This window comes from Sinocyclocheilus grahami, unplaced genomic scaffold, assembly GCF_001515645.1.
Source record: "Sinocyclocheilus grahami isolate Dianchi unplaced genomic scaffold, SAMN03320097.WGS_v1.1 scaffold1447.1, whole genome shotgun sequence".
In the NCBI taxonomy this organism is placed as follows: Eukaryota; Metazoa; Chordata; class Actinopteri; order Cypriniformes; family Cyprinidae; genus Sinocyclocheilus; species Sinocyclocheilus grahami.
In genome coordinates this window covers 125,044-146,771 of record NW_015506626.1, presented here as the reverse complement: position 1 = coordinate 146,771, position 21,728 = coordinate 125,044, and the positions used below count along the sequence as shown (strand labels likewise).

The 21,728-nt window shown below is 38.3% G+C and overlaps 2 protein-coding genes across 4 annotated transcripts in view; both read right to left on the bottom strand.

Annotated features, from left to right (window-relative positions):
- Positions 1–5,464, bottom strand: part of LOC107570361 (excitatory amino acid transporter 2-like) — a 43,005-nt gene extending 37,541 nt beyond the window's left edge. For 2 of the 3 annotated variants that reach the window (XM_016256593.1, XM_016256591.1), the window contains exon 1: positions 5,275–5,464. The gene's annotated coding sequence lies outside the window, so the exon portion shown is untranslated. The remainder of the gene's footprint in view (positions 1–5,274) is intronic. The other variant, XM_016256592.1, reaches the window with a different exon arrangement.
- An 11,553-nt stretch (positions 5,465–17,017) lies between these two features.
- Positions 17,018–21,728, bottom strand: part of pamr1b (peptidase domain containing associated with muscle regeneration 1b) — a 98,268-nt gene continuing 93,557 nt past the window's right edge. The window contains exons 15-18 of the mRNA XM_016256588.1: positions 21,120–21,186; positions 20,666–20,898; positions 19,814–20,157; positions 17,018–18,115 (exon numbers count right to left, since the gene is read on the bottom strand). Of these exons, the coding sequence (XP_016112074.1) occupies positions 17,561–18,115; positions 19,814–20,157; positions 20,666–20,898; positions 21,120–21,186 (1,199 nt within the window). The 3' untranslated portion in view covers positions 17,018–17,560. The remainder of the gene's footprint in view (positions 18,116–19,813; positions 20,158–20,665; positions 20,899–21,119; positions 21,187–21,728) is intronic.

The following is a 21,728-nucleotide window of genomic DNA, read 5'->3' as shown; positions in this document are numbered from 1 at the left end:
GTGTGTGTGTATGTGTGTGTGTGTGTGTGTGTGTGTGTGTGTGTGTGTGTGTGTGTGTGTGTGTGTGTGAATGAATTCCAGTCATCTGTAAATAGAGCACACTCATTCACATTTAGAATTAATTACGTGTGAATCTATTTGATCTTTTGGACTCCTTTCTCAGCTTCAGTATACTGCATGAATGCGAAAAGATGCAACATTTATGCATGTTTAGAAGCAGGTGTAATTTTTTCCCATACCAACATTTGAAGAGTTAATTTGCAAAAACAGAAATCTTTTCATTGTACATTCCAATTAATCTCAACCAAACTGCAGTTGGGATATTTTGATTAAGTAAAAATCACTTTAAAAAAATACAGCTAACTAACAATAAAACACAATAAAAACATGGTAACAGTTTACGTTCAGTGGATACTCTCCAAAATGGCGCTACGGTGATGAGGAGGAGACGAATTGTTGAATAAAGTCGTTATTTTTGATTTTTGTTTTCTTTGCGTACAAAAATATTCTCGTCTCTTCATAAAATTCATATTGAACCACTGATGGCAGATGGACTATTCTGACGATATCTTTTATACTTTTCTGGACCTTGACAGTGTAAGTTACTTGGAAGTCTATGGGACAGTCACAAGCCTCCTGGTTTTCATCCAAAATATCTTAAATTGGGTTCCGAAGACAAACGAAGCGTTTACGGGTTTGGAACGACATGGGGGTAAGTGATTAATAACAAAATTTTTATTTTGGGGTGGAGTAACCCTTTAATATTTTTTTTTACAAGCCCACCATGTAAAAACTGCAACCTCAGTAAATGTAATACTGTAACACAAAATTATATTGTTATATATATTTATGTTATATTATATTTATTCTTAAATATTATATGAAATTAAAGATTTTTTGAGTCACTTTTACTCGTATGACATTTTGCTATTAAACATTTAGGGTAATCATTTCAGTACTGAGCTTGCACAATGAAATAATTTCCTCTCTCATTCCCAATGGCTTGTGAGTGGACAGTATTTTATACTGTCCACTAATTATTATGTTGTCAGTGTGTATAGAATAGAGAAGATATCATTATCTATCATTTGTATTAACAATAATAGTGGTAGTGTTTCAAATCAAGACATCACGGACCGCCCACGTTACATGTGCTATGTCTGACGCACACGGCATGCTAAACTGGAAACACGTTTATTGATTGGCTCACTTCTACCCTATTTCTGGGAGCCACTCTTATTGTCTGCCAGGAAACAAAGCTGCGTTCATAAAGGCTGTGACAATGAACGCTTCACATGAACAACTAAATGCTGGATTTCAAAAGTTTGTATAACTGCATTTCCACAGCTTTTCCAAATCCAGCATTTAGTTGAATGTGAAATGGATTACAAGAGTTAGCACGGTTTGTTGGAGGCCTAGTTGAATGTACAAGATATGTTTTGCCATGTTTAGCTATGGGAACGTTTGACTGACCCTTTGCTAACACACAAAAGGAATCCTGAAGCATTGCATTTTATTAGGCGGTATCTCCTTTCATATCCATAATGGTCTGTATATAAAGTTTCTCCCTGAAAAGGGAAGATTCTGCTGGTAAATATAAGCAGTAGTGTTGTATTTGGAGAGTTGCGTGTGGACATTGAATAGACTAGCTCCGAACACATATAATAACCAGTGCTTATGAATTTTAGATGGATTACAGTTCTGAGAACACACATTTATGTTTGACATTTTTTTGACACTTTACAAACTTTACAGAAACAACTAATTTTTTTTTTTTTTTTTTTAAGTAAGTAAGGGATAATGTACATCCAGTCGGTTGTTATCACAGAATAAACCCCAACAGGGTGATTAGGATCTGTAAGTGGTTTATCTTGCGGTTATCTCAACTGGCTTATTACATTGTACTTACTCACAGTATTTACTTATTACTGAGTAAATAACCATTAAATATTGATTTGAGTTGAAATATTTTATTACCTCTTTAAAAGAACATTTTCTGCAAATAAAAACTGTGCCTAACTGTTCCTAACCAAACGGCTTTGAGTCTAGAGGAATGAACAAGTTCAGACAAGACCAACATTTAAGGCTTAATGTACAGTTTTATCACTTATTATTACATAGCATTTCACCACATAAATCAGGGGTGGCGAACGTCTGTCCTGGAGAGCCGCAGTCCTGCAGAGTTCAGCTCCAACCCTAGTAACCCTTCAGGCCTTGATTAGCTTGTTCAGGTGTGTTTGATTAGGGTTGAAGCAAAACTCTCCAGGACCGACTTTCGCCGCCCCAGACATAAATAAAGATGAGGACATAAAAAAATTGTAAGGGCTTGGCTAGCCAATTATTGTCAATTAACGATCACTTCTCGTTTGACATTAAAATAGAACCTGCTATAAAATTGAACCAAGTGTTTCAAAAGCACCCATCACTGAAATAATGGTCCAGTAGCTGATACTGATTTAGTGTAATTCTTATTTCTGATATTTACTGCTGTGATAGTAAGATTTTAACCTAGCTTTGCTAGATTTACTAATTTCACTGATGAAAAGCAGACAGCATGTCTACGGCAGTGCAACAGAGCCCTATCGCTCGCGTATACTATTCACTTCACAATCACTATACTGCATATACTCAACACCATTCACTTCTGCTGGCTTGAGCTGAAAGCACTGAACTGCGTTTAATAAGGCAGGATGTGCAGGAGACGTGATAAACATTGTTTATTTATAATCTAATTTTGACATTTTGCGGCACTCTCTTGAAGTGCAGGTTGCTGTAGTCTATAAGGTGGTGTTTCATAAGGACTACATCAACCATAAGGCCTAAAATCAACCCAGTCTCATAAAAATACGTACCTCTGGTTACATTTCTGCAGCACCGTTTTTACGTACCTTACTGCACGTTTCGCCGCAGTTTCAAAGAGAAATGTCCACTGAGTGGCGCTAAAACACGGGTTCAATACGTGAACCCTGGCACGTTTTTATTACGCTGATATAGGTACGTATTGCTGTGATTTATTACGTTGCTCCAGGTACGTATTGCGGCGGTTCAGAATTCAAATATCTGTCGCTAAAAGTTAATGCTCTGTCGTGTTGGAAATATGCCCTACACCAAACCCTAAACCTACCCGATAGTGTTAACAAATGCGAAACTTATATAAAAACACATTTGTTGATGCAACCGTGCCATTTGAACTTCCTTATACACAGATTTGAACAATTTTGTCAAACTGCATGGGATTCAAACCGGAGCTCCTCGCCTCTTAAATATGTCTCAGTACTCCGTGAGCTACCGAACAAACCTACCGTCTATGAAAACCCATAGATATGAAGCTGGATATGTGCGATGCTAACGTTCAAAAGCATCGGTTTTCAAATCACCCAGCATATTAAAATTGTTTTGAAGTCATAACATAATATTCTTCAAGTAAATGTGGGAAGATTACGCTTTATTAATCGAAACTCTGTAAATTTGTGTGAAAAGGAATAAAAGGTGTCGGGGTTTTACTGCCTCTAGTGTTAATTTATTTTGGAAACTGCAGTGATATGTACTTATTGGTATGTATTTCGCGTCTCGCGAAAAAGTGCCCCCAGGTATGTTTTTGCCATGAGACCAGGTAGCCTAAAATAGTGGTAAGATAGTTGAAATTTCAGTTTTGCTCCATCTAATTTTTTGTTTGACTTTTTTCTAGCTAAATTGTATATCATATTGAGCTTTTAAAATACAGATTTCAACAGTAGGTAAAAAGAATATGCACGTTTATATGTATACAGTACATTTATTTGTGGCACAATTACACCTGGGCCCTAAACCTAATGTTGCATATGAAAAGGTATGTACAAAACGATTTTAAACTCTGGGTTTTTTTTGTCCTGACTGCATGATAATTTCACTTTCATAAATTTAGGGATTGATCAATTCAATTGACTATATATATATGTAATGTGTAAGTCATAAAAAACAGACTTATTTTGTGAGCATGTAAACTTTAGTTAAACCAGCCTTGTGTGGTATATTTAACACTATTTTGCCATTACACCATTACTTTTATAATAATGGAACGTGGCCATCAGTTGACCTGATCGGACGGATGGATGGATGGATAGATAGATGAATAGATAGATGGATAGATAGATCTTAATTAAGCAGTGCATGTGTGCTGAGCCAAGTTTCCCCACAAAAGGCCTCTGTGTGGAGTCGTCCATTCAAACACTAGCAGCTCTAGCATCATGCCAAGTACTGAGAAATAATGGAGCAGTTTAGAGGCTCCGTCCCTGTTCACAGGCTCCCTGAGCTGGGAAAATGTTAGTGCAGCGTTCAGGAGGGGCTTTTAATTGTTTTCTCATCTCTCTTTTTCGTTGGCTTTCAAAAGCCTCGGGGCTGACAAACAGGCAATGAACGGGATTGTGTTGTGTTCCGTTGGCCACAGCCGGAGGTAAACACAACGCGCCCCTGTGTTCCCCCAGTGGCCATGGGAAGGGGGAGAGAAGACAGAGATGGAGGCCCTCCGGAAGCCGACGGAGATGGGCATAGGGTGCCATTATGAGAGCTGGCATTGTGTGTGCTGCTGAGATTCTCATGCGTGTCCGTGAAGAGAAGGCCAGGGAGATAAAGCTCTCTCGGATGAAGTGAGTAACGGCTCTGCGCTCCCACACACTCGCTTATTTACATGCTCAAGAGTGAAATTAATGCCCCGCGATCTCCGACAGCGCACACAAAGATGCTCACAAAGCTACCTTAAAGGCCTATTAGAGTCTGGAGTGGAAATGGTGGCTTTGAGGTTTTGAAGTCCAACAGAATGGACATAATGGATTATCTCTCTCACACATCTCTTAAAATCACACATTAGTCAAGCAGTCCTAGTCCTATAAATAAATAAATAAATACCCACTCACACCTGACCCCAGATTCCACTGAAAATTAAATGAAATTTCTATTATTATTTATTTTTTTCATTTTAATTATTACTATTTCATTTTAGTATTACAGGAAAAGAGTTGAAAGACAGACATCTTCTGAGTAAACTGTGCGTTTGATAACAGGTGAGTGTACCTGAGCTTAACGCACTTACAGCTCAATAAAAAAAGAAATAATTTGCCGATTTACATTTTTTTATCATTGTGTGCTTCATACTCATACAGTCATGCAGAAAGAAAGAGAAAAAAAAGAAAGAAAGATGCCAGGAGCAATTTCAAACACATTACATTGAACATATTAGGAAAGCTTTAATGCAAGTATGAATCTATGGCATATGACACACAGATACACAGATCTCACCTGTTCGCCTGCAGGACTCAGGAACGGGTAACTGTTGGTGCTGTCTTCTCGCTCTGCTCTGGTTCTGGCATGCACTTTGGTGAGATGTGACGCGTTGGTAGCGCGCGCGTGCAGCGTTCTGTTTGGATAATCCGGTGCTCCGAGCACATCTACAGTCACACTGAGAGAAGACTACCTCAGTGAGAACACAGGCGATGTTTTCACTCCTCCTGCCCCGCCTCACATCAACCATTCCTCCTATCTCCTCCACACTCTAGAGTGGGCTACCTTGGACTAATTCTACTCGCATTCATCAAATAAATTGACGTTCGCCAGTTGTTTTATAATTGACATGTACCACAGTTAACTCACTTTACGTCTAAAATAACGATGAGTGTGCGTTTAGGAATGTTTAGGTCCTATATGGAAGAATGAAAAGAGGCAAGAAATCGAATGTGTCGAGTGATGAAAGGATGAGGAGAAACAAAGCGGTCTCACGGCAATTAGTGGCGTATTTAAATGAATTTGTAAAATCTCATTCATACCTTTTCCCTCGATGAACCGAGGGTTATGTTAGGAGTGGAGCCTCATGCCTTTTTTACAAATCTGCATTTTTACACCAATCGTATACAAAATGTATACATAATCGCCACCAACTGGCAAATTTGCAAAACAGTTAAGTTAATAAAACTAAATGAATGAATAAATAATCCTAATAGGGCCCCATAGATGTCAATGGAACTTGAAAATGATCTTGTAGCACTATTCAAAATTTGTTTTCCTCAACTAGAATTTGTGACTAGATATTGTTAAAATTAGGCAAATGGCAACAAAACACACACAGTAGCTTTTAAATTATACAACATAGGCTACAAACTAATATAAAATTAATACAATATACAAAGTAATAATTAAATAAACAACAATTAATTAAATGCATTTATATCCAGATCATTTAAATGTGTTATTTTGATCTTACATTTGCATAATTGTAACAGAATATCTGGTCACAAAAAAAAAAAAAAAAAAAAAAAAAAGGTGATCAGTGCTGCAAGCTCCTGCGATTAAAATCAGACTTTAAAGAGTTTTCATGATTACACACATTGTAATCATCTTAAGATACTTGTGACATAGATAGGTTTGACATCCAACTAAAACAACAGCATGACTAATTTAGAAAGTAAGGGTTAGGATTTCATATAAAAATACATGAAATCAGTCCTGGAGCAATCCAGAAAAGTAATGGGTTGAAAGTCACATGTCTCATGAGTTTCTATTTCAAATCCCCCGTTTGAGGAAAAATATTTACCAAATGTATTGAAGGGTTCTACTAAATATTTTAGTCATTAAACATACCACTGCATAGTTTTTCAATTATAAAACAATACACAGCATCTTAGACATCGTATAAGTGATTTATTTGAGCACTAGAAAAATACAATAAGATTCATGTTTGAGTATTAAAAGAAATAAGAAAAAAAAGATTTAACTATGTATGCCAAGTACATCCTCTGATTGCTAGACATACAGCATTCACACTGACAGCTGCTCATGCAGTCAGTAATCACATGCTGATGGCCGGTCATACAGATGGTAATTATACCATATAATTACCATCTGTACATTGTGAAATTAAGTGGTTAAGTGTCCCCAACTAAACAAGTCAGAGGCGACAGTAGAAACTCCATCGGTGACAGAATTGGAGAAAAAAAACCTTGGGAGAAACCAGGCTCAGTCGGGGAGCCAGTTCTCCTCTGGCCAGACAAAACCAGCAGTTCAATTCAAGGCTGCAGCAAAGTCAGATTGTGCAGAGGACTCAACTGGTTCCCATGGTCTTGTTCCGGTGGCTGTCTAGGAGACAAGGTCTTCACTGGGGATCTGTCTCTGGGGCTCATTTAGTTGTCCTGATCTCCGCTGACATTCAGGGCTGTAGAGGTCCTCTCTAGGTGCTGATCCACCTGATCTGGTCTGATCTGATCTGGATACAGACTGGATCTGGGTGGCTACGGTGACCTTGGAATAAGAACAAAACAGACTAATATTAGCATAGATGTCATTCCTCTTATAATGTAATGAGTACATCGGGTGTTATGGGAAGTGTTCCTGGTTCCGGTTGACCTAATTAATGCAGTTTAACAATCCTTTAATGAATTTGAATAATATAATGTTTTAGTGTGTTATGTGTAAGCCAGGATAAAGAGATGGGTCTTTAATCTAGAGCAGATTTAAACTGACAGAGTGTTTCTGCCTCCCGAACAGTGTTAGGTAGGTTATTCCAGAGTTTGGGTGCTAAATAGGAAAAGGATCTGCCACCCGCAGTTGATTTTGATATTCTAGGTATTATCAAATAGCCAGAGTTTTGTAAACGCAGTGGACATGAAGGACTATATAGTGCGATAAGAGCTCGCTCAAGTATTGGAGAGTAGTAATTAAGTAATTAGCAAGATTTTGAAATGTATATGATATTTAATAGGGAGCCAGTGCAGTGTTGACAGAACCGGGCTAATATGGTCATTCTTCCTGGTTCTAGTAAGAACTCTAGCTGCTGCATTTTGGACCAGCTGGAGTTTGTTTATTAAATGTGCAGAGCAACCACTTAATAAAGCATTACAATAATCTAACCTTGAGGTCATGAACACATGAATTAACGTTTCTACATTTGATATTGAGTGCATAGGTCTTAATTTATATATATTTTTGAGATGGAAAAATGGGGTTTTACAAATTTTGAAGCATTTGAAGGAAAGATTGCTATCAAATAGGTTCACCTAGGTTCCTAACTGTTGATGAATTGACAGAGCAGCCATTAAGTGTTAGACAGTATTCTAGGTTATTACATGCGGAGGTTTTTGGCCCAATAATTAACACCTCTGTTTTTTCAGAATTTAGCAGTAAGAAATTACTAGTCATACAGTTTTTTTATATCAACTATGCGTTCCGTTAGTTTTGCAAATTGGTATGTTTCGTCCGGCCGCGAAGAAATATAGAGCTGAGTATCATCAGCATAACAGTGAAAGCTAACACCGTGTTTCCTGATGATATCTCCCAAGTGTAACATTTCAAGCGTGAAAAGCAATGGTCCTAGCACTGAGCCTTGAGGTACTCCATACTGCACTTGTGATCGGTATGATACCTCTTCATTCACTGCTACGAACTGATGACAGTCAGATAAGTATGATTTGAACTATGCCAATGCACTTCCGCTAATGCCAACATAATTTTCTAGTCTATTCAAAAGAACGTTCTGGTCGATAGTGTAGGGATTTCTAAAAATGAACGGACGCTGATATCAGCCATCACAAGGTTTGCTAAATCACCCAGCACCTGAGTCCCATATTCTTGGTCGATTTCCTGTCAGTCTTGTAAACTCATCTACTCATGAGGCTTCGAATTAATTCAATCAGGAGACAACAAAGCTATCTTTTTGTTGCTCGGGGCTCGCTCTCTCACTCTAAAGAACTTTGGCTTTCACCTTGGTGAGCGCGACAAAGCATCCCACGCTGTCCCATCGCACCAGCGAGACCATCTAAGACTCAGCTTTTCAGCTGTCAACCAAGCAAAACGCAAGTACAAACAAACTCTTCAAATCTGCTGACGCTGGTGAATTTAGATAAGCAGTAAAATTAAGACCAATTCTCTGCTTGGTAAATTCTCTAAGGTGAATTTAAATCACTCGTAAAACGAGTTAGAACTTGGAAGCTTCATAGAACCCCGTCAACTCTCATTTGCGTCATCTGAAACTGTATGTGTGTGTATGTGTGTGTTAGTTTAGGTTTTATGTAATCTAGAATAGTCAATAAAATTCATGTTTCATTTATAAATAATCATCGTCTGGTGTCATATAATTTCAAGGTTAAAACTTTGCCAAGATCAACGTTACCTCTCTTAAGAGCTTACAAATTATCATAATTGTGTTAACCCGTGGCCAGGGGGAAAATACAGATACATAGTCAGTTTGTAAAATACAGTATACTGAAATCACGGCTCGCTGGACGACCCTTGATTTAAAGTGTAACACAACAAATTTGAAATCGGTTTAATCAGGTGGACTTGGGATATTCAGATCCGAGTCCTCTCAAAACCTGAATGAATTAATAATAATTAATTCCCTACAATTACAAATGAATAAGTAATTTCATTACAATAGTGTCAAACGCAGCGCTAAGATCCAGTAGCACTAATAGAGAGATAGAACCACGATCGGATGATAAGAGCAGGTCATTTGTAACTCTAATGAGTGCAGTCTCAGTACTATGATACGATTTAAATCCTGACTGGAAAACCTCATAGATACACCGTAGCCACCAGATCCAGTCCGTATCCAGTCCAGATGGTGGATCAGCACCTAGAGACGACCTCGACAGCCCTGAATGTCAGTGGAGACCAGGACAACTGGATGAGCCCCAGAGACAGATCCCCTCCAAAGACCTTGTCACCTAGACGGCCATCAGGACAAGACCATGGGAACCAGATGAGTCCTCTGCACAATGTGACTTTTTTGCAGCCTAGAATTTAATTGCTGGTTTTGTCTGGCTAGAGGAGAATGGCACACTATTTCGACACACTATTTCCCTGTTTAATACTGTAAAGCTGCTTTGACACAATCTGCATTGTAAAAAGCGCTATATAAATAATGGCTCAACTTGACTATCAAATACGATACTATTTGAACTGATCTGAGCTGGATGATGACATCACTGAATCAATGATGAACTGACTTTAACTGAGTGTTAATTGAGTGTTTTCTATTGTCTTCTTGCATTATTGACACATTATTTCCTGTTAAATACTGTAAAGCTGCTTTGACACAATCTGTATTGTAAAAGTGCTATAAATAAAAGTGACTTGACTTGTTGTCTGCAGTGTTGTGTTCTTTTCTCAGCCTCGATGATATTTTAACACTAGTCAGATTTAGTCAGATTTTCATACTCTTTCAATCACATAAATTGTGCGTTTACATTCCATCTCCATTATCACGAAACACAGAACAAAAACAGCTCCAAACATGATGTCCTCCATTCACGGGTTGTTGATCTTAATATAGGCTAAAACTCTGAATTTATGTTTTGTTTTGTTTAGTTTTACTTTCTTTAGTGCTTTTTAAGCACTTGAGTTGGTGCTCACTTTGTAAAGTTGTTGCAGTCTCTTCTAAAGCTTTATATGAGACAATATGAGACCCAAGAGTCTTTAGTCCAGAAGAAAAATCTGAGCAGAGTGTATGGTGTTGTTGAGATCTCTTCTAAAGCTTCAAAGGGGACAAATGTGATGTGTCCAGTGTCTCTATCTAAAGTCAGAGCACAGTGTGTGATGTTGTTGAGCTTTAAAAAAGACAGATATTAGACCATCAGAGTTTCTAGCTCAAAAGAAAAATCTGAGCACAATGTGTGAAATTTTAAAGGAGGCCATTGTGAGAGTTATTTTTCAGGAGACAAGTTTGAGAAGCAGGAGACTCAAGCAAAAGTCTCCATTCGACCACATTCATGTTTAGGAGAAATATTTAAGATGTTAGATAGATCTTATTTTAGCTTTTTATTTCCTCTAGGCACATTTATCTTTCATAGTGTTAATTCTTAAGTATGCTAGCCCAGAAAGGGGTGGACTGCTTAAAGGTCTTTCTGGTAAGTGTGTTCAAAAACAATGCTGTCAAATGTTGTTTCCTTCATTTCCTTCCTTCCTTCATTGAGTGAGAGGCGAAATGAGGTCACCATATGTACCCTCACTAAAATACTCAAGGATAGTTCATCACCACTGCACAATTTCCCCCAACATCTACTTTTCACTTTGCTGACACAGGGAACATGTCTGAGGATTTGACACATTTTAGGTTGTGCTGCTAATAGGAAATTTAACTATTCTTTTTAAATTCCATTTGCATTACCTATGCATTACCTACATAATATCTAATTATGTATTATGTTTGACACTTTTCAGGTTGTGCTGCTAAAAAGAGAAGTAACCGTTCTTGTGTTGTGCTTCAATACCCTGCCTTGTCAAACTTCAAATAAAAGAAACTAAAAAAGAGCAGCAGCAGTACTTATGTCTTGGCAAAGGTAACTACAAAGGTAGGTGCCTGTGGTAGGATGGAACGAGGATCTCATGCCATCACATTGTGCAAGGCCATGATGAGCATAACTGCTGCTCTTCCTGTTTAAGGTTAGAATTTGCTGGCAATGAAGAGGTTCCTTTAGCATAAAAAGTTGGATGCAGTGAAATCTGTGTTTGCACGATCAGGTTAAATCTTTACATCTGAATTTGTTAACAAGGTGAGACTCTGGAACCTACAGTTAAAAACATAATGCATCTCATAACCTTGTATTGTTACATCTGATAAAATAGTAATAAATGATCTTTTCTTGTTGAAATGCTATGACCAACAGCTATAGGGGTGTGACAAGACACACAAGACGAGACAAGACAAGACAAGATTTGTACACAGTATCTTCAATGACGGAATACATGACTGGAAAAATTGTCTGCAGGTGCATTTTGAAATGTTTTAACTAATCATGTTGTAATGAATGTAATTTCAGTTCTACTTTCTGAGTATGAATTAATCATGAATGATGAGTCAATGACAAATTATTTTGTCACAAACTCAACTAACTGGCTTTTCTCCTGTATGATTTCACATGAGTCTCTTCAGATCTTAGAACTGTATAAGAATTATGAGTTTCTAGAACTTCTGATCTCTTAACTGTGCCAGCTATTGGTTTGGACCCAACCTTACTTGCAGATGACAGCAACATTTGTGAAGACTGATGCCAACTTTGGATGGTCATTCAAAACTCTGGAGGAGACCTAAAAAAGAGGACGTCTTGAGGCCTTATATTTGTTGCCCCTGACCTCAATGCCAAATTACAGGTGATCTCCTCTTCAGGCTTATAACACAGCAGCACAAATGGGTCACATTGGCGAATCACACACCCATATAATTTTCTCCTCCACACTTTTGTCAATACACACACAAGTGTCAAGTCTAGCTTTCTCAAATGCAACTGTCTGAGACTTGTAGGAAAACACTACAGGACATTCCGATGGTTCTAAGTCAGCTCTTTGGTCCAGAAGCACAACAGACATTGGAACACAGTGGCTAGGAAACCAAACAGCAATTTGCTGAACAGAGAAAAGTGCCATCCTCTCATTCCCAATTTTTCTATGGCACATTAATTGCCCCACTGTTTTTAACATGCTAGACAATGGTCACGTGAGCCAGCTTCAGTGTTCGTGAATGATCCCTGTGTTTAAAATGTTCTGCCCAGGTGCCTCGGGCACAGGGGCAGCAATTATTTCACTTACCAAGGAGCAGAGTGCCTGGCCGTGATTCCTTCTTGAGAGAGGACAGTTCAGACAGATGCTTTTCTGACCTACTGGGGGGCAGTCTGTCAACTAAGAATTACACATTTGGAAGATAATATTGTAACTACATTGGAGCTACCAGCAGTACTGCTGGCTCTGAGACACTTTACACCAGCTCCAGCTAATCCCTTTAGCTATCACACGAACTTCTGACTTGGGCTTACCCTCAGTTCGAAAACACCAGAGTATTGCCTTTTACAAAGTGGTGGCAGATATCTTGTCATGCCACAGACTTTCATCAGGCGAGTGGTGACTCAATCTGGAAGTGGAAGAGATGCTGTGGCAACCCTGGGTGCACCAGCAGCGGAAGACGCGAGCCAAGCCCCGGGTGAGGACCTCTCCCCCTCCACCAATATTATTAACTCGTCGTTATCTCTAGGTCACGTCCTGAGCACGAAAAACATTCAAGCTGGTGGTTATTAAGCCTCTTATTAAGAAACTACAACTAGATCCTAGTGAACTGGAAAATTACAGACCCATTTCAAATCTTCCGTTTATGTCTAAAATTTTAGAAAAAGTTGTATCTGCGCAATTGTGCTCCTTCCTGCAAAAGAATGATCTCTATGAAGAATTTCAGTCAGGTTTCAGGCCCCACCATAACAAAGACACTGCACTTGTTAAAATTACAAATGACTTGCTTCTTGTGTCCGACCAAGGCTGCATCTCATTGTTAGTTTTACTTGACCTTAGTGCTGCGTTCGACACTATAGATCATGACATACTCATAGATCGATTACAAAACTAACAGGTATTCAAGGGCAGGCTTTAAGATGGTTTAGATCCTTCCTTTCCGATCGCTATCACTTTGTCTATTTAAACGGGTAATCATCTCAATGAAATCCAGTAAAGTATGGAGTGCCACAAGGATCTGTCCTAGGCCCTCTGCTATTTTCAATATACATGTTGCCCCTTGGTAATATTATTAGAAAATACGGGATTAATTTCCATTGTTATGCTGATGATACTCAACTATATATTTTGACCAGATGAAACTTTTAAATTATCTAAGCTAACAGAGTGTTAAAAATGTAAAAGATTCTTCTATTAAATTCGGATAAGACTGAGATACTACTTATTAGGCCACAAAACAGTACACAGAATCTCGTAGATTACAATTTGCATCTAGACAGATATACTGTTACTTCCTCTACAGTTAAAAATGTGGGTGTTATATTAGACCGTCTTTTGAAAATCATATTTCCCATGTTACAAAAACCGCATTCTTTCGTCTTAGAAACATTGCAAAGTTATGGAACATGTTACCTGTTTCTGATGCAGAAAAGCTAGTTCATGCATTCATGACCTCTAGACTAGCACTGCTAGGTGGTTGTCCTGCATCTTCAATAAACAAGCTACAGGTAGTCCAAAATGCAGCTGCTAGAGTACTTACCAGGTCAAGAAAATATGATCATATCACCCCAGTTTTACAGTCTCTGCACTGGATACCTATTAAGTTTCATATCAGTTACAAAATATTGCTACTTACTTTAATGGCCCTAAATGGGTTAGCTCCTGCGTACCTAACTTGTCTTCTATCAAGCTACAATCCATTCCACTCCCTAATGTTGCTAAACTCTAGACTCTTGGTAGTTCCTAGGATAGCAAAGTCAACTAAAGGAGGTAGAGCTTTATCACATTTGGCTCCCAAACTCTGGAATAGCCTTCCTGATAATGTTCGGTGTTCAGACACACTCTCTCTGTTTAAATCTAGATTAAAGACACATCTCTTTAGCCAAGCATTCAAATAATGCATCTCATAATCTTGTACTTCAGTTACATCTGATCAAATGCTAATTTTCATTCGTTTGCTTGGGTTGAACACATCATGTTTTGCTTAGTTGGAACAGCAGCTATGCTAATTTCTCTCTAGTACCTTCTCTGTTTCTGCCATGGGATTGGCATCATGTGCTAACTAGGAGTTACACAAGCTTCAGTCTGGATCCAGCCCTTACAAAGACCTAAGATGACTGAACACCTGAGAAGAGATGATGCCAACCCCCCAGAGGACCTCAGATGATGCCAACCCTCAGACAACACACAAAACTACCAAATGTTGCTATAAGTTTGATCACAACATATAGTCATTGCTGTTAATAGTGTTCACCGTCTGTTTGATTACATGACATTAACTAACTGCTTGATTTTTACCGTACATTTCTGCCATATGGACATCAACTTGAGATAGTCACCTCTGATAAGCTATTACTAAATATAATGTATAAACTTTAATTTTCTGAAAAGCTGCTTTGCAACAATTTGCATCATGAAAAGTGCTATACAAATAAAGGTCGCTGCTAGCACCACCGAATTGTGCTGGGAGGTAGTTTTTTTAGTTTCCAGTGCTATAAAAGCTCCTCAAGGGGGATCCTTGGAGCCTACTTGAATCCAAACAACATCCAATCTCCATATCTGTGTTAAGCCTTTGAGGGGCCAAAACCACATTTGAGAGCCTATGATCAAGATGTGCAGAATAATACATTAAATTCTAGGGCACCCTCCACCAGGAGCATTTACACCTATCCGTGGAAGCTCTATTCTAATTAGTGCAGTGAGAGAGCAGTTTCCCCAGAACACTGCCCTGTACCCCTTGTCTTATGTTTCATGAAATCTCTCCTAGAAAGAAAGAGGGCAGCCTCACCCCAGGGGTCTCCAACCCTGCTCCTAGAGAGCTTACCTTCTGCAGACTTCAGTTCCAACCCTGCTCCAACACACCTTTCTGTAGTGTGTTTACTAGTAATCCTGAGGACAGAAAGTTTTAAGTCTTTCGTGTCACTTATTATATGATATAAATCTGTAAAGGCTGATTTATTCTTCTGCATCGAACCTACATTGTAGCTACGCCATAGACTGTGCGTAGTATGCGCAGGCTACGGTGTAGCCTGACATGCACCTCTCCAAAAATGTCACAGCGTGTCAATTCTACGCGGACTGCAAGTGCTGTGATTGGTCTGCTAGTACCCCTCCCTCCTTAGGTATTTGAGATTTGTGTGTGTTTTTTGCACTTTGATATGTTACACCTCCTTATTTAAAATAAAACAAAGAAAAGAACAAATGTCTTATCATTTATAATAAAACATAGCATTATACATCACTTTGTTGTTGGTGACAAACAACGTTGTTCTGCCACGGTACAAGTCGAAAGAATGCCATCTTCTCCAGTTCCGTTGTCGTCTCTTTTTTGTAGTTTTAAATAAATGATCTGTTCTTTGATATTTATTTGCCACTGTCACGGCTGATGCTTCTACGGCAAGCTGCTTCTTCTTTGGCTTTTGCCATACGACAGCGGGTTACACCAGCAACATTCCCGTGAACATGGCAGACTAGCGGTTTGCATGTGTATTGCACGTAGACGCGGACAACGATGCAGAAGTATAAATGATAACCAACGCACAGCCTATGGTGTACATCGTGACACATCGTGACTTCCTAAATATAGGTCTAGTAAATTCAAATGGTGTTGCTGATATTACAAAGTGAGTATATTTATCTCTTAGACATGGCTTTATATATATAAATATATTTTTAAATGCTTGTTTTTAGCATCAAGTAAAAAAAAAAGGAAGGCCTTTGATGAAATATAGTTTGTTGAAAATTTAATTTTAGTACTGGTGCACTCCTCGTATAAATTCATATTTTAACAACATTACTTTAAAAGTAATAACTATAGAACTACAGCAACAATGTTTGTGTAGCTTCAGCATGCCTACATCACCTTAATACTACATTTGTTAATTCACTTTAACTATGCATTAAATGATAGCCCCAATTGGATTAAATAGTCCATTGAGGAATTTAGAGATTCTCATGCTCAAGCCCTTCATCATGGACCTCAAAAAGACACATTTACCTTTATCTCACTTTGGTGGGTGTTAAAGTGAATATCATATGAAAGTGTGAACTATTGTTTGGCCGTCTTCTTTTAGAACCATTTAGGCAATAAATCTTCTGTAAACATTGCATGTATTCACAGACAAGACATTGCTTCCTCTCAGGTGACTTTCATCTTGCATCTTGCAATTCACTCCTCACGCTGAAGTCTCACAATGTTGGACTGTCATTGAATAAATACAAATGTTTTTTACAATTACATTGACATTTATTTAGTCATTTAGCAGACACTTTTATCCAAAGCGACTTACAAATGAGGACAATAGAAGCAATCAAAAACAATAAAGGACAAATGATGTGTAAGTGCTGTGACAACTCTTGGTTAGCCTAATGCAGTACATGTAGCAATTTTTAAAAAAAAGTTTTTATATTAAATAAAAAGAAAACAAGTAGATAGATCGATGGTCATTTAAACCAAAAAAAAGAATAGATATAGAATAGAGTGCAAGCGAGGGTCAAGTGTTTTTTTAATAAAAAGAAAACAATTAGATAAAATAGAATTAGAATAGAGAGTGCTAGAGTTAGAGGGTCAAATGAAGATGGAAGAGATGTGTTTTTACACACTAAATGTTGTAGTATTTGATTAGTTTTAATTTTGTTACTGCAGTCCATATCCATGAGTAATGATTCTTAGCTGGGTTACCCCAATAAGAAAATACTGAAAAATATTTGTAAATATATACATCTATTATACATCTTTCAATAGTGCTTACAATGGTAAATACAACATTACAATTTATGTGCATTTATAAGATTTATAGTCAAAGCAAATATCACCTGAGAGACTGAGGGCCAACATGAATGTTGGAAGCTGCTCAGTGTTGGTGTTTTAGGACTTTTTCCTAAAACATTGAAATATTGTTTTAGGACTATGTTGTTTTAGGACTGTTTCCCTTATAATGGTTACAATAAGGTTTAAATTAAGTCCACGTCTTATATATATGTGCACTGCATAGTCCAGTGTATTTAAGCCTATACATTAATGCAGTATTATAATGGATAGAAGAAAATGAATTAAATAATATAAATGAGACAGAGATAAGATGTAATATTGTTTGTCAGCCTATGTCATATTTTCCTCTATAAAGCTGACAAAATTAGAAACATGAGTGTACACGGTGTAAAGCTCTGGGTTGCAGTTTAAAGAATCATGTCCAAAACTGACCAACCCTAAAAGTTTCCACTCCTGTGAGCCCTGTCCATGTGGAGGTGTCAGACTGGAGCCTGAGGAGACTGGAGGCAAAATAAGAATCCCTCCAGTGTCAGCAGGGCAAATGTTTGACTGTTCCGCGCCAGAACCCTGTCGCCCACACAGCATGTTTTCAGAGACACTGATAGGAACACCATAACTGGCATATTGCTGCTCACACTGAACAACATCCCCCAGAATCACGCGGCCCACACGTGCTTTCTCAGCATCTCCAGCCTTCTGGTCAGGTAAGAGGGACCAGCCTGTCACCATTCTTTGTCTGGAATCTTCGACTGTATCACGAGCATCTGGTAGGCAGATTGGTAGCACATATTCTCCAATACGAGCCTTGTCCAAGAGCTTCAATACAGACACATCTGAATCCAGCACCAGGGGATCATAGTTTGGATGTAGAGTGATGGAGGATACCTGACCAATCAGAGGTGAGACGTGGAATGAATAGCAGGATATACAAAAAAACGTTTAAATATGCTGTAGTAGTCAAAACTTGGACACACATTACTCAAATTTATGTTTTCCAGGAACTTAGAAAACCTTTACATGTACATAAATAATTCACATAAAAGTTTAATAGATATTCATATACAGATATTCATTAAATGATCACCTCTTGGGTTTCACAAAAGAAGGTTTTTTTTTTTATGACATGCAGGGGAGTAAATCATGACGGAAGCAGCAATTACATGGCCAAGCACACCAACGCTGCGAAAAAAGAATTGTAAGATCGATTTGGTGAAAAAGCAATGTTTTGGTATTCTCAGAAGATGGTTACAGTGGCACTGTTTGCTGTCAACTTTTACAGAACTTCTTGCTATTATACTCCTTGATCGTTTACTCAAGAACAGTTAATATAGGTATATATTTTAATAATTTTTGTTTTAAAAATGATGTAAATATGCTGCTGGCCCCAATTTGTACAGTATAAAATTCAGCATTTTATGACTAAATTAAAATCCTCTCATAAGGGAACACTGAGGATCATTCTCAGTACTCAACAGGGTGTGCCCCAAGGTATCTAAAAAGACTGGTCTCATTGTGGTTTTAGGCCAAACTATTCAGACGTTAATATATCTAAAGAAAATATCTATTATTCTATGGTTTGACCAGTAGGTGGTGTTTTGTCCAACTGCTCAGGTACTACACTTTTTCCACGTTTTAAAGGGTTACTCCACCCCAAAATGAAAATTTTGTCATTAATCACTTACCCCCATGTCGTTCCAAACCCGTAAAAGCTTTGTTCATCTTCGGAACACAATTTAAGATATTTTGAATGAAAATCGGGAGGCTTGTGACTGTCCCGTTGACTGCCTAGTAAATTACACTGTCAAGGTCCAGAAAAGTATGAAAGACATCATCAGAATAGTCCATCTGCCATCAGTGGTTCAACCGTAACGTTATGAAGTGACGAGGATACTTTTCGTACGCGAAGAAAACAAAAATAACGACTTTATTTAACAATTTTTCTATTCTGTGTCTCTCCGCATCACCGTAGCGCCATTTTGGAGAATATCCACTGGACGCAAGCAGCTTACGCTCTTCTGTGCCAGCCGCGCTGCATGGATGTGCTGTTTTCGTTCAAATCAAAGCATAAATACACGTCAAAAACGTATCCTTGTGTCGCGGCTGACAGAATAGCGTACACTGCTTGTGTCCAGTGGATATTCTCCAAAATGGCGCTACGGTGATGCGGAGAGACAAATTGTTAAATAAAGTCGTTATTTTTGTTTTCTTCGCGTACAAAAAGTATTCTCGTCGCTTCATAACGTTACAGTTGAACCACTGATGGCAGATGGACTATTCTGACAATGTCTTTCATACTTTTCTGGACCTTGACAGTGTAATTTACTTGGCAGTCAATGGGACAGTCACAAGCCTCCTGGTTTTCATCCAAAATATCTTATGATAAGCAGACTTTCGTGTGTGTTCGCCCACTTGTGTTTTCATTTGTTTTGCCATAGTTTTAATTGTAGGTCATTTTTACAAATAATTTAAATTGAACTTTAATAGTTATTTTAATACTTAAAGTTTTAAATGTGCAAAGTAGTAATAATAAAGAATGGGTATGAGTGTCCAAACTTCTGACTATTAGTATTATTTCAAACTGACCCGTAATCGCTGCAGTCCCTTGGTCACTCTCTGATCACTGCGGTACTGTTTGCCTAGCACTACCCTGATTTTGGCCGTGTCAAGTGGATATAATTTCCCCAGCTCTGTGACACAGTGGGCAGCTACAACCACACTTCGCTGGTTCACCAGGGCTCCGCTGCAAACAAGCTGCCAACCATCCATATCACTCTCTTCTTCCATCAGTTCAATGTTTGCTCCCATTGTCTTGGCCACACTTAACTTCCCTAGTTTGCTTGCAACAGGCAAACGGTAGATGGCAGCCAGCCAGGGCCAGTTAGTCTCAGAAGGGTTCTGATGGTCAAAGTTTGTCAGCTTCCCACACACTGCCATAGAGAGGGAGAGAGAGAACAAAAAATTAAGAGAAGAAACAAAAACAATGAATATTTTACAGATTATCGAGTATGACAGTAAAAGTGCACTTTGAGGGCTTGGATTGTTGTGGATCATATAGAGAGTTCTATTTGGTTGTATTACTTCCTCAAGCATTTGCTTGTGCTGACGCTCTGATAAATGTGTATGGATGTGATACTTTCCTTCTGTAACTCTTGACATTTGACAAGAGCATTCGGGCCCACTTTCAGAGGCTCACCCTAAAATACTGGCAGATCACAAGCATTTGGCATATTCACATAAGTGTGTGACTTTGTTTTCTGAAAGACATGTTACTTCTTACAATGAAAAAAAACTTGCTAACTTGATCATTGTCTTACAAACCTCCATGATTTTCCATCACCTAATTAAATGATGAAATTGATCTCTATAATACAGACCTAAAAGGTAAAATACACCTTCTTCATTGTTGTTTGTCTTGTCTGTCATATGTGCCCTCACCAGGCGAACAAGAAACATGACGTCCACTCCACTTTCCCATCTTCAGACAGGTTCTGCGTGCACTTCCAAAGTGCTGGTAGTAAGGTGACATACACTCATACTCAATGTGTGTGTAGACATGATGAAATCCCTGTGGGAGTGGGGGCATGGTAAAAGGGGCCTGGGTGGGCAGCACTTCCCTTAAGAAACTGGTCACTCCAGAGGAAGAATAAAACTTATGCACAGGTGTTTTCCTGAACACACACACACACACACAAGAGACAGAAAAAGGACATCATATTAGACAAACATACAGAATTAATGAAACACAATTTACAGTTCACTGATTTACTTGAAAATTACTTGGAATGAATAGGAGAATTATGGTCACAGTAATTAATTAAATGGTTCAACTTTGCATATATGTTATTGTAACACTCTGTCATCGGGAGTGACATAGTGCAACTGTCTATACCTGGATGGGATATGGGGATGTAGAACTCTCTGTTTGACCAGCACAGATACTTTGGGCTCTCGACAGGCTATAAATAAGAATACAAACAAAACATCTTAGTTTTACATTTATTTTTGAATTTATCTATGTTAAAAATGTTTATGTCAGTACAATATTTATGAAAATAGATTGTCAGATTTCTATTGTTGGTTTAAGTATTCTGTATTAATGTATTGGGTTTCTTTATTACCAGCAGCTATCGCTCTGTAGCACCCGCCTTGTTTCCCATCTACTGTAAACAGAGCTGAAACAGCCGGGAAACCTGAATGAGTGGAGCATGCCAGCTCATTTCATACCCATATGTATGGGGAGTGGCTTGCAAGCAAATTCCTCTAGCCAGTTCTCATTAGCCTTTTTTTTTAAAGCATCAGAGGTGTTTAGGGCTCTCAAGTGCACCCCTAGTGTCACTACATTGAGCATCTTGTTCCCTCCATCAGGGAACGGAGATTACAATAGTAACTGAGATGTTTACTTAGTTTCCAATTAAACTGTGCTTAGCTTCAATGAGCATTGTGCCAATGTAGTGATACTAGGTCCCTATACAAAATGCCACAACCAGCTGAACTGTGT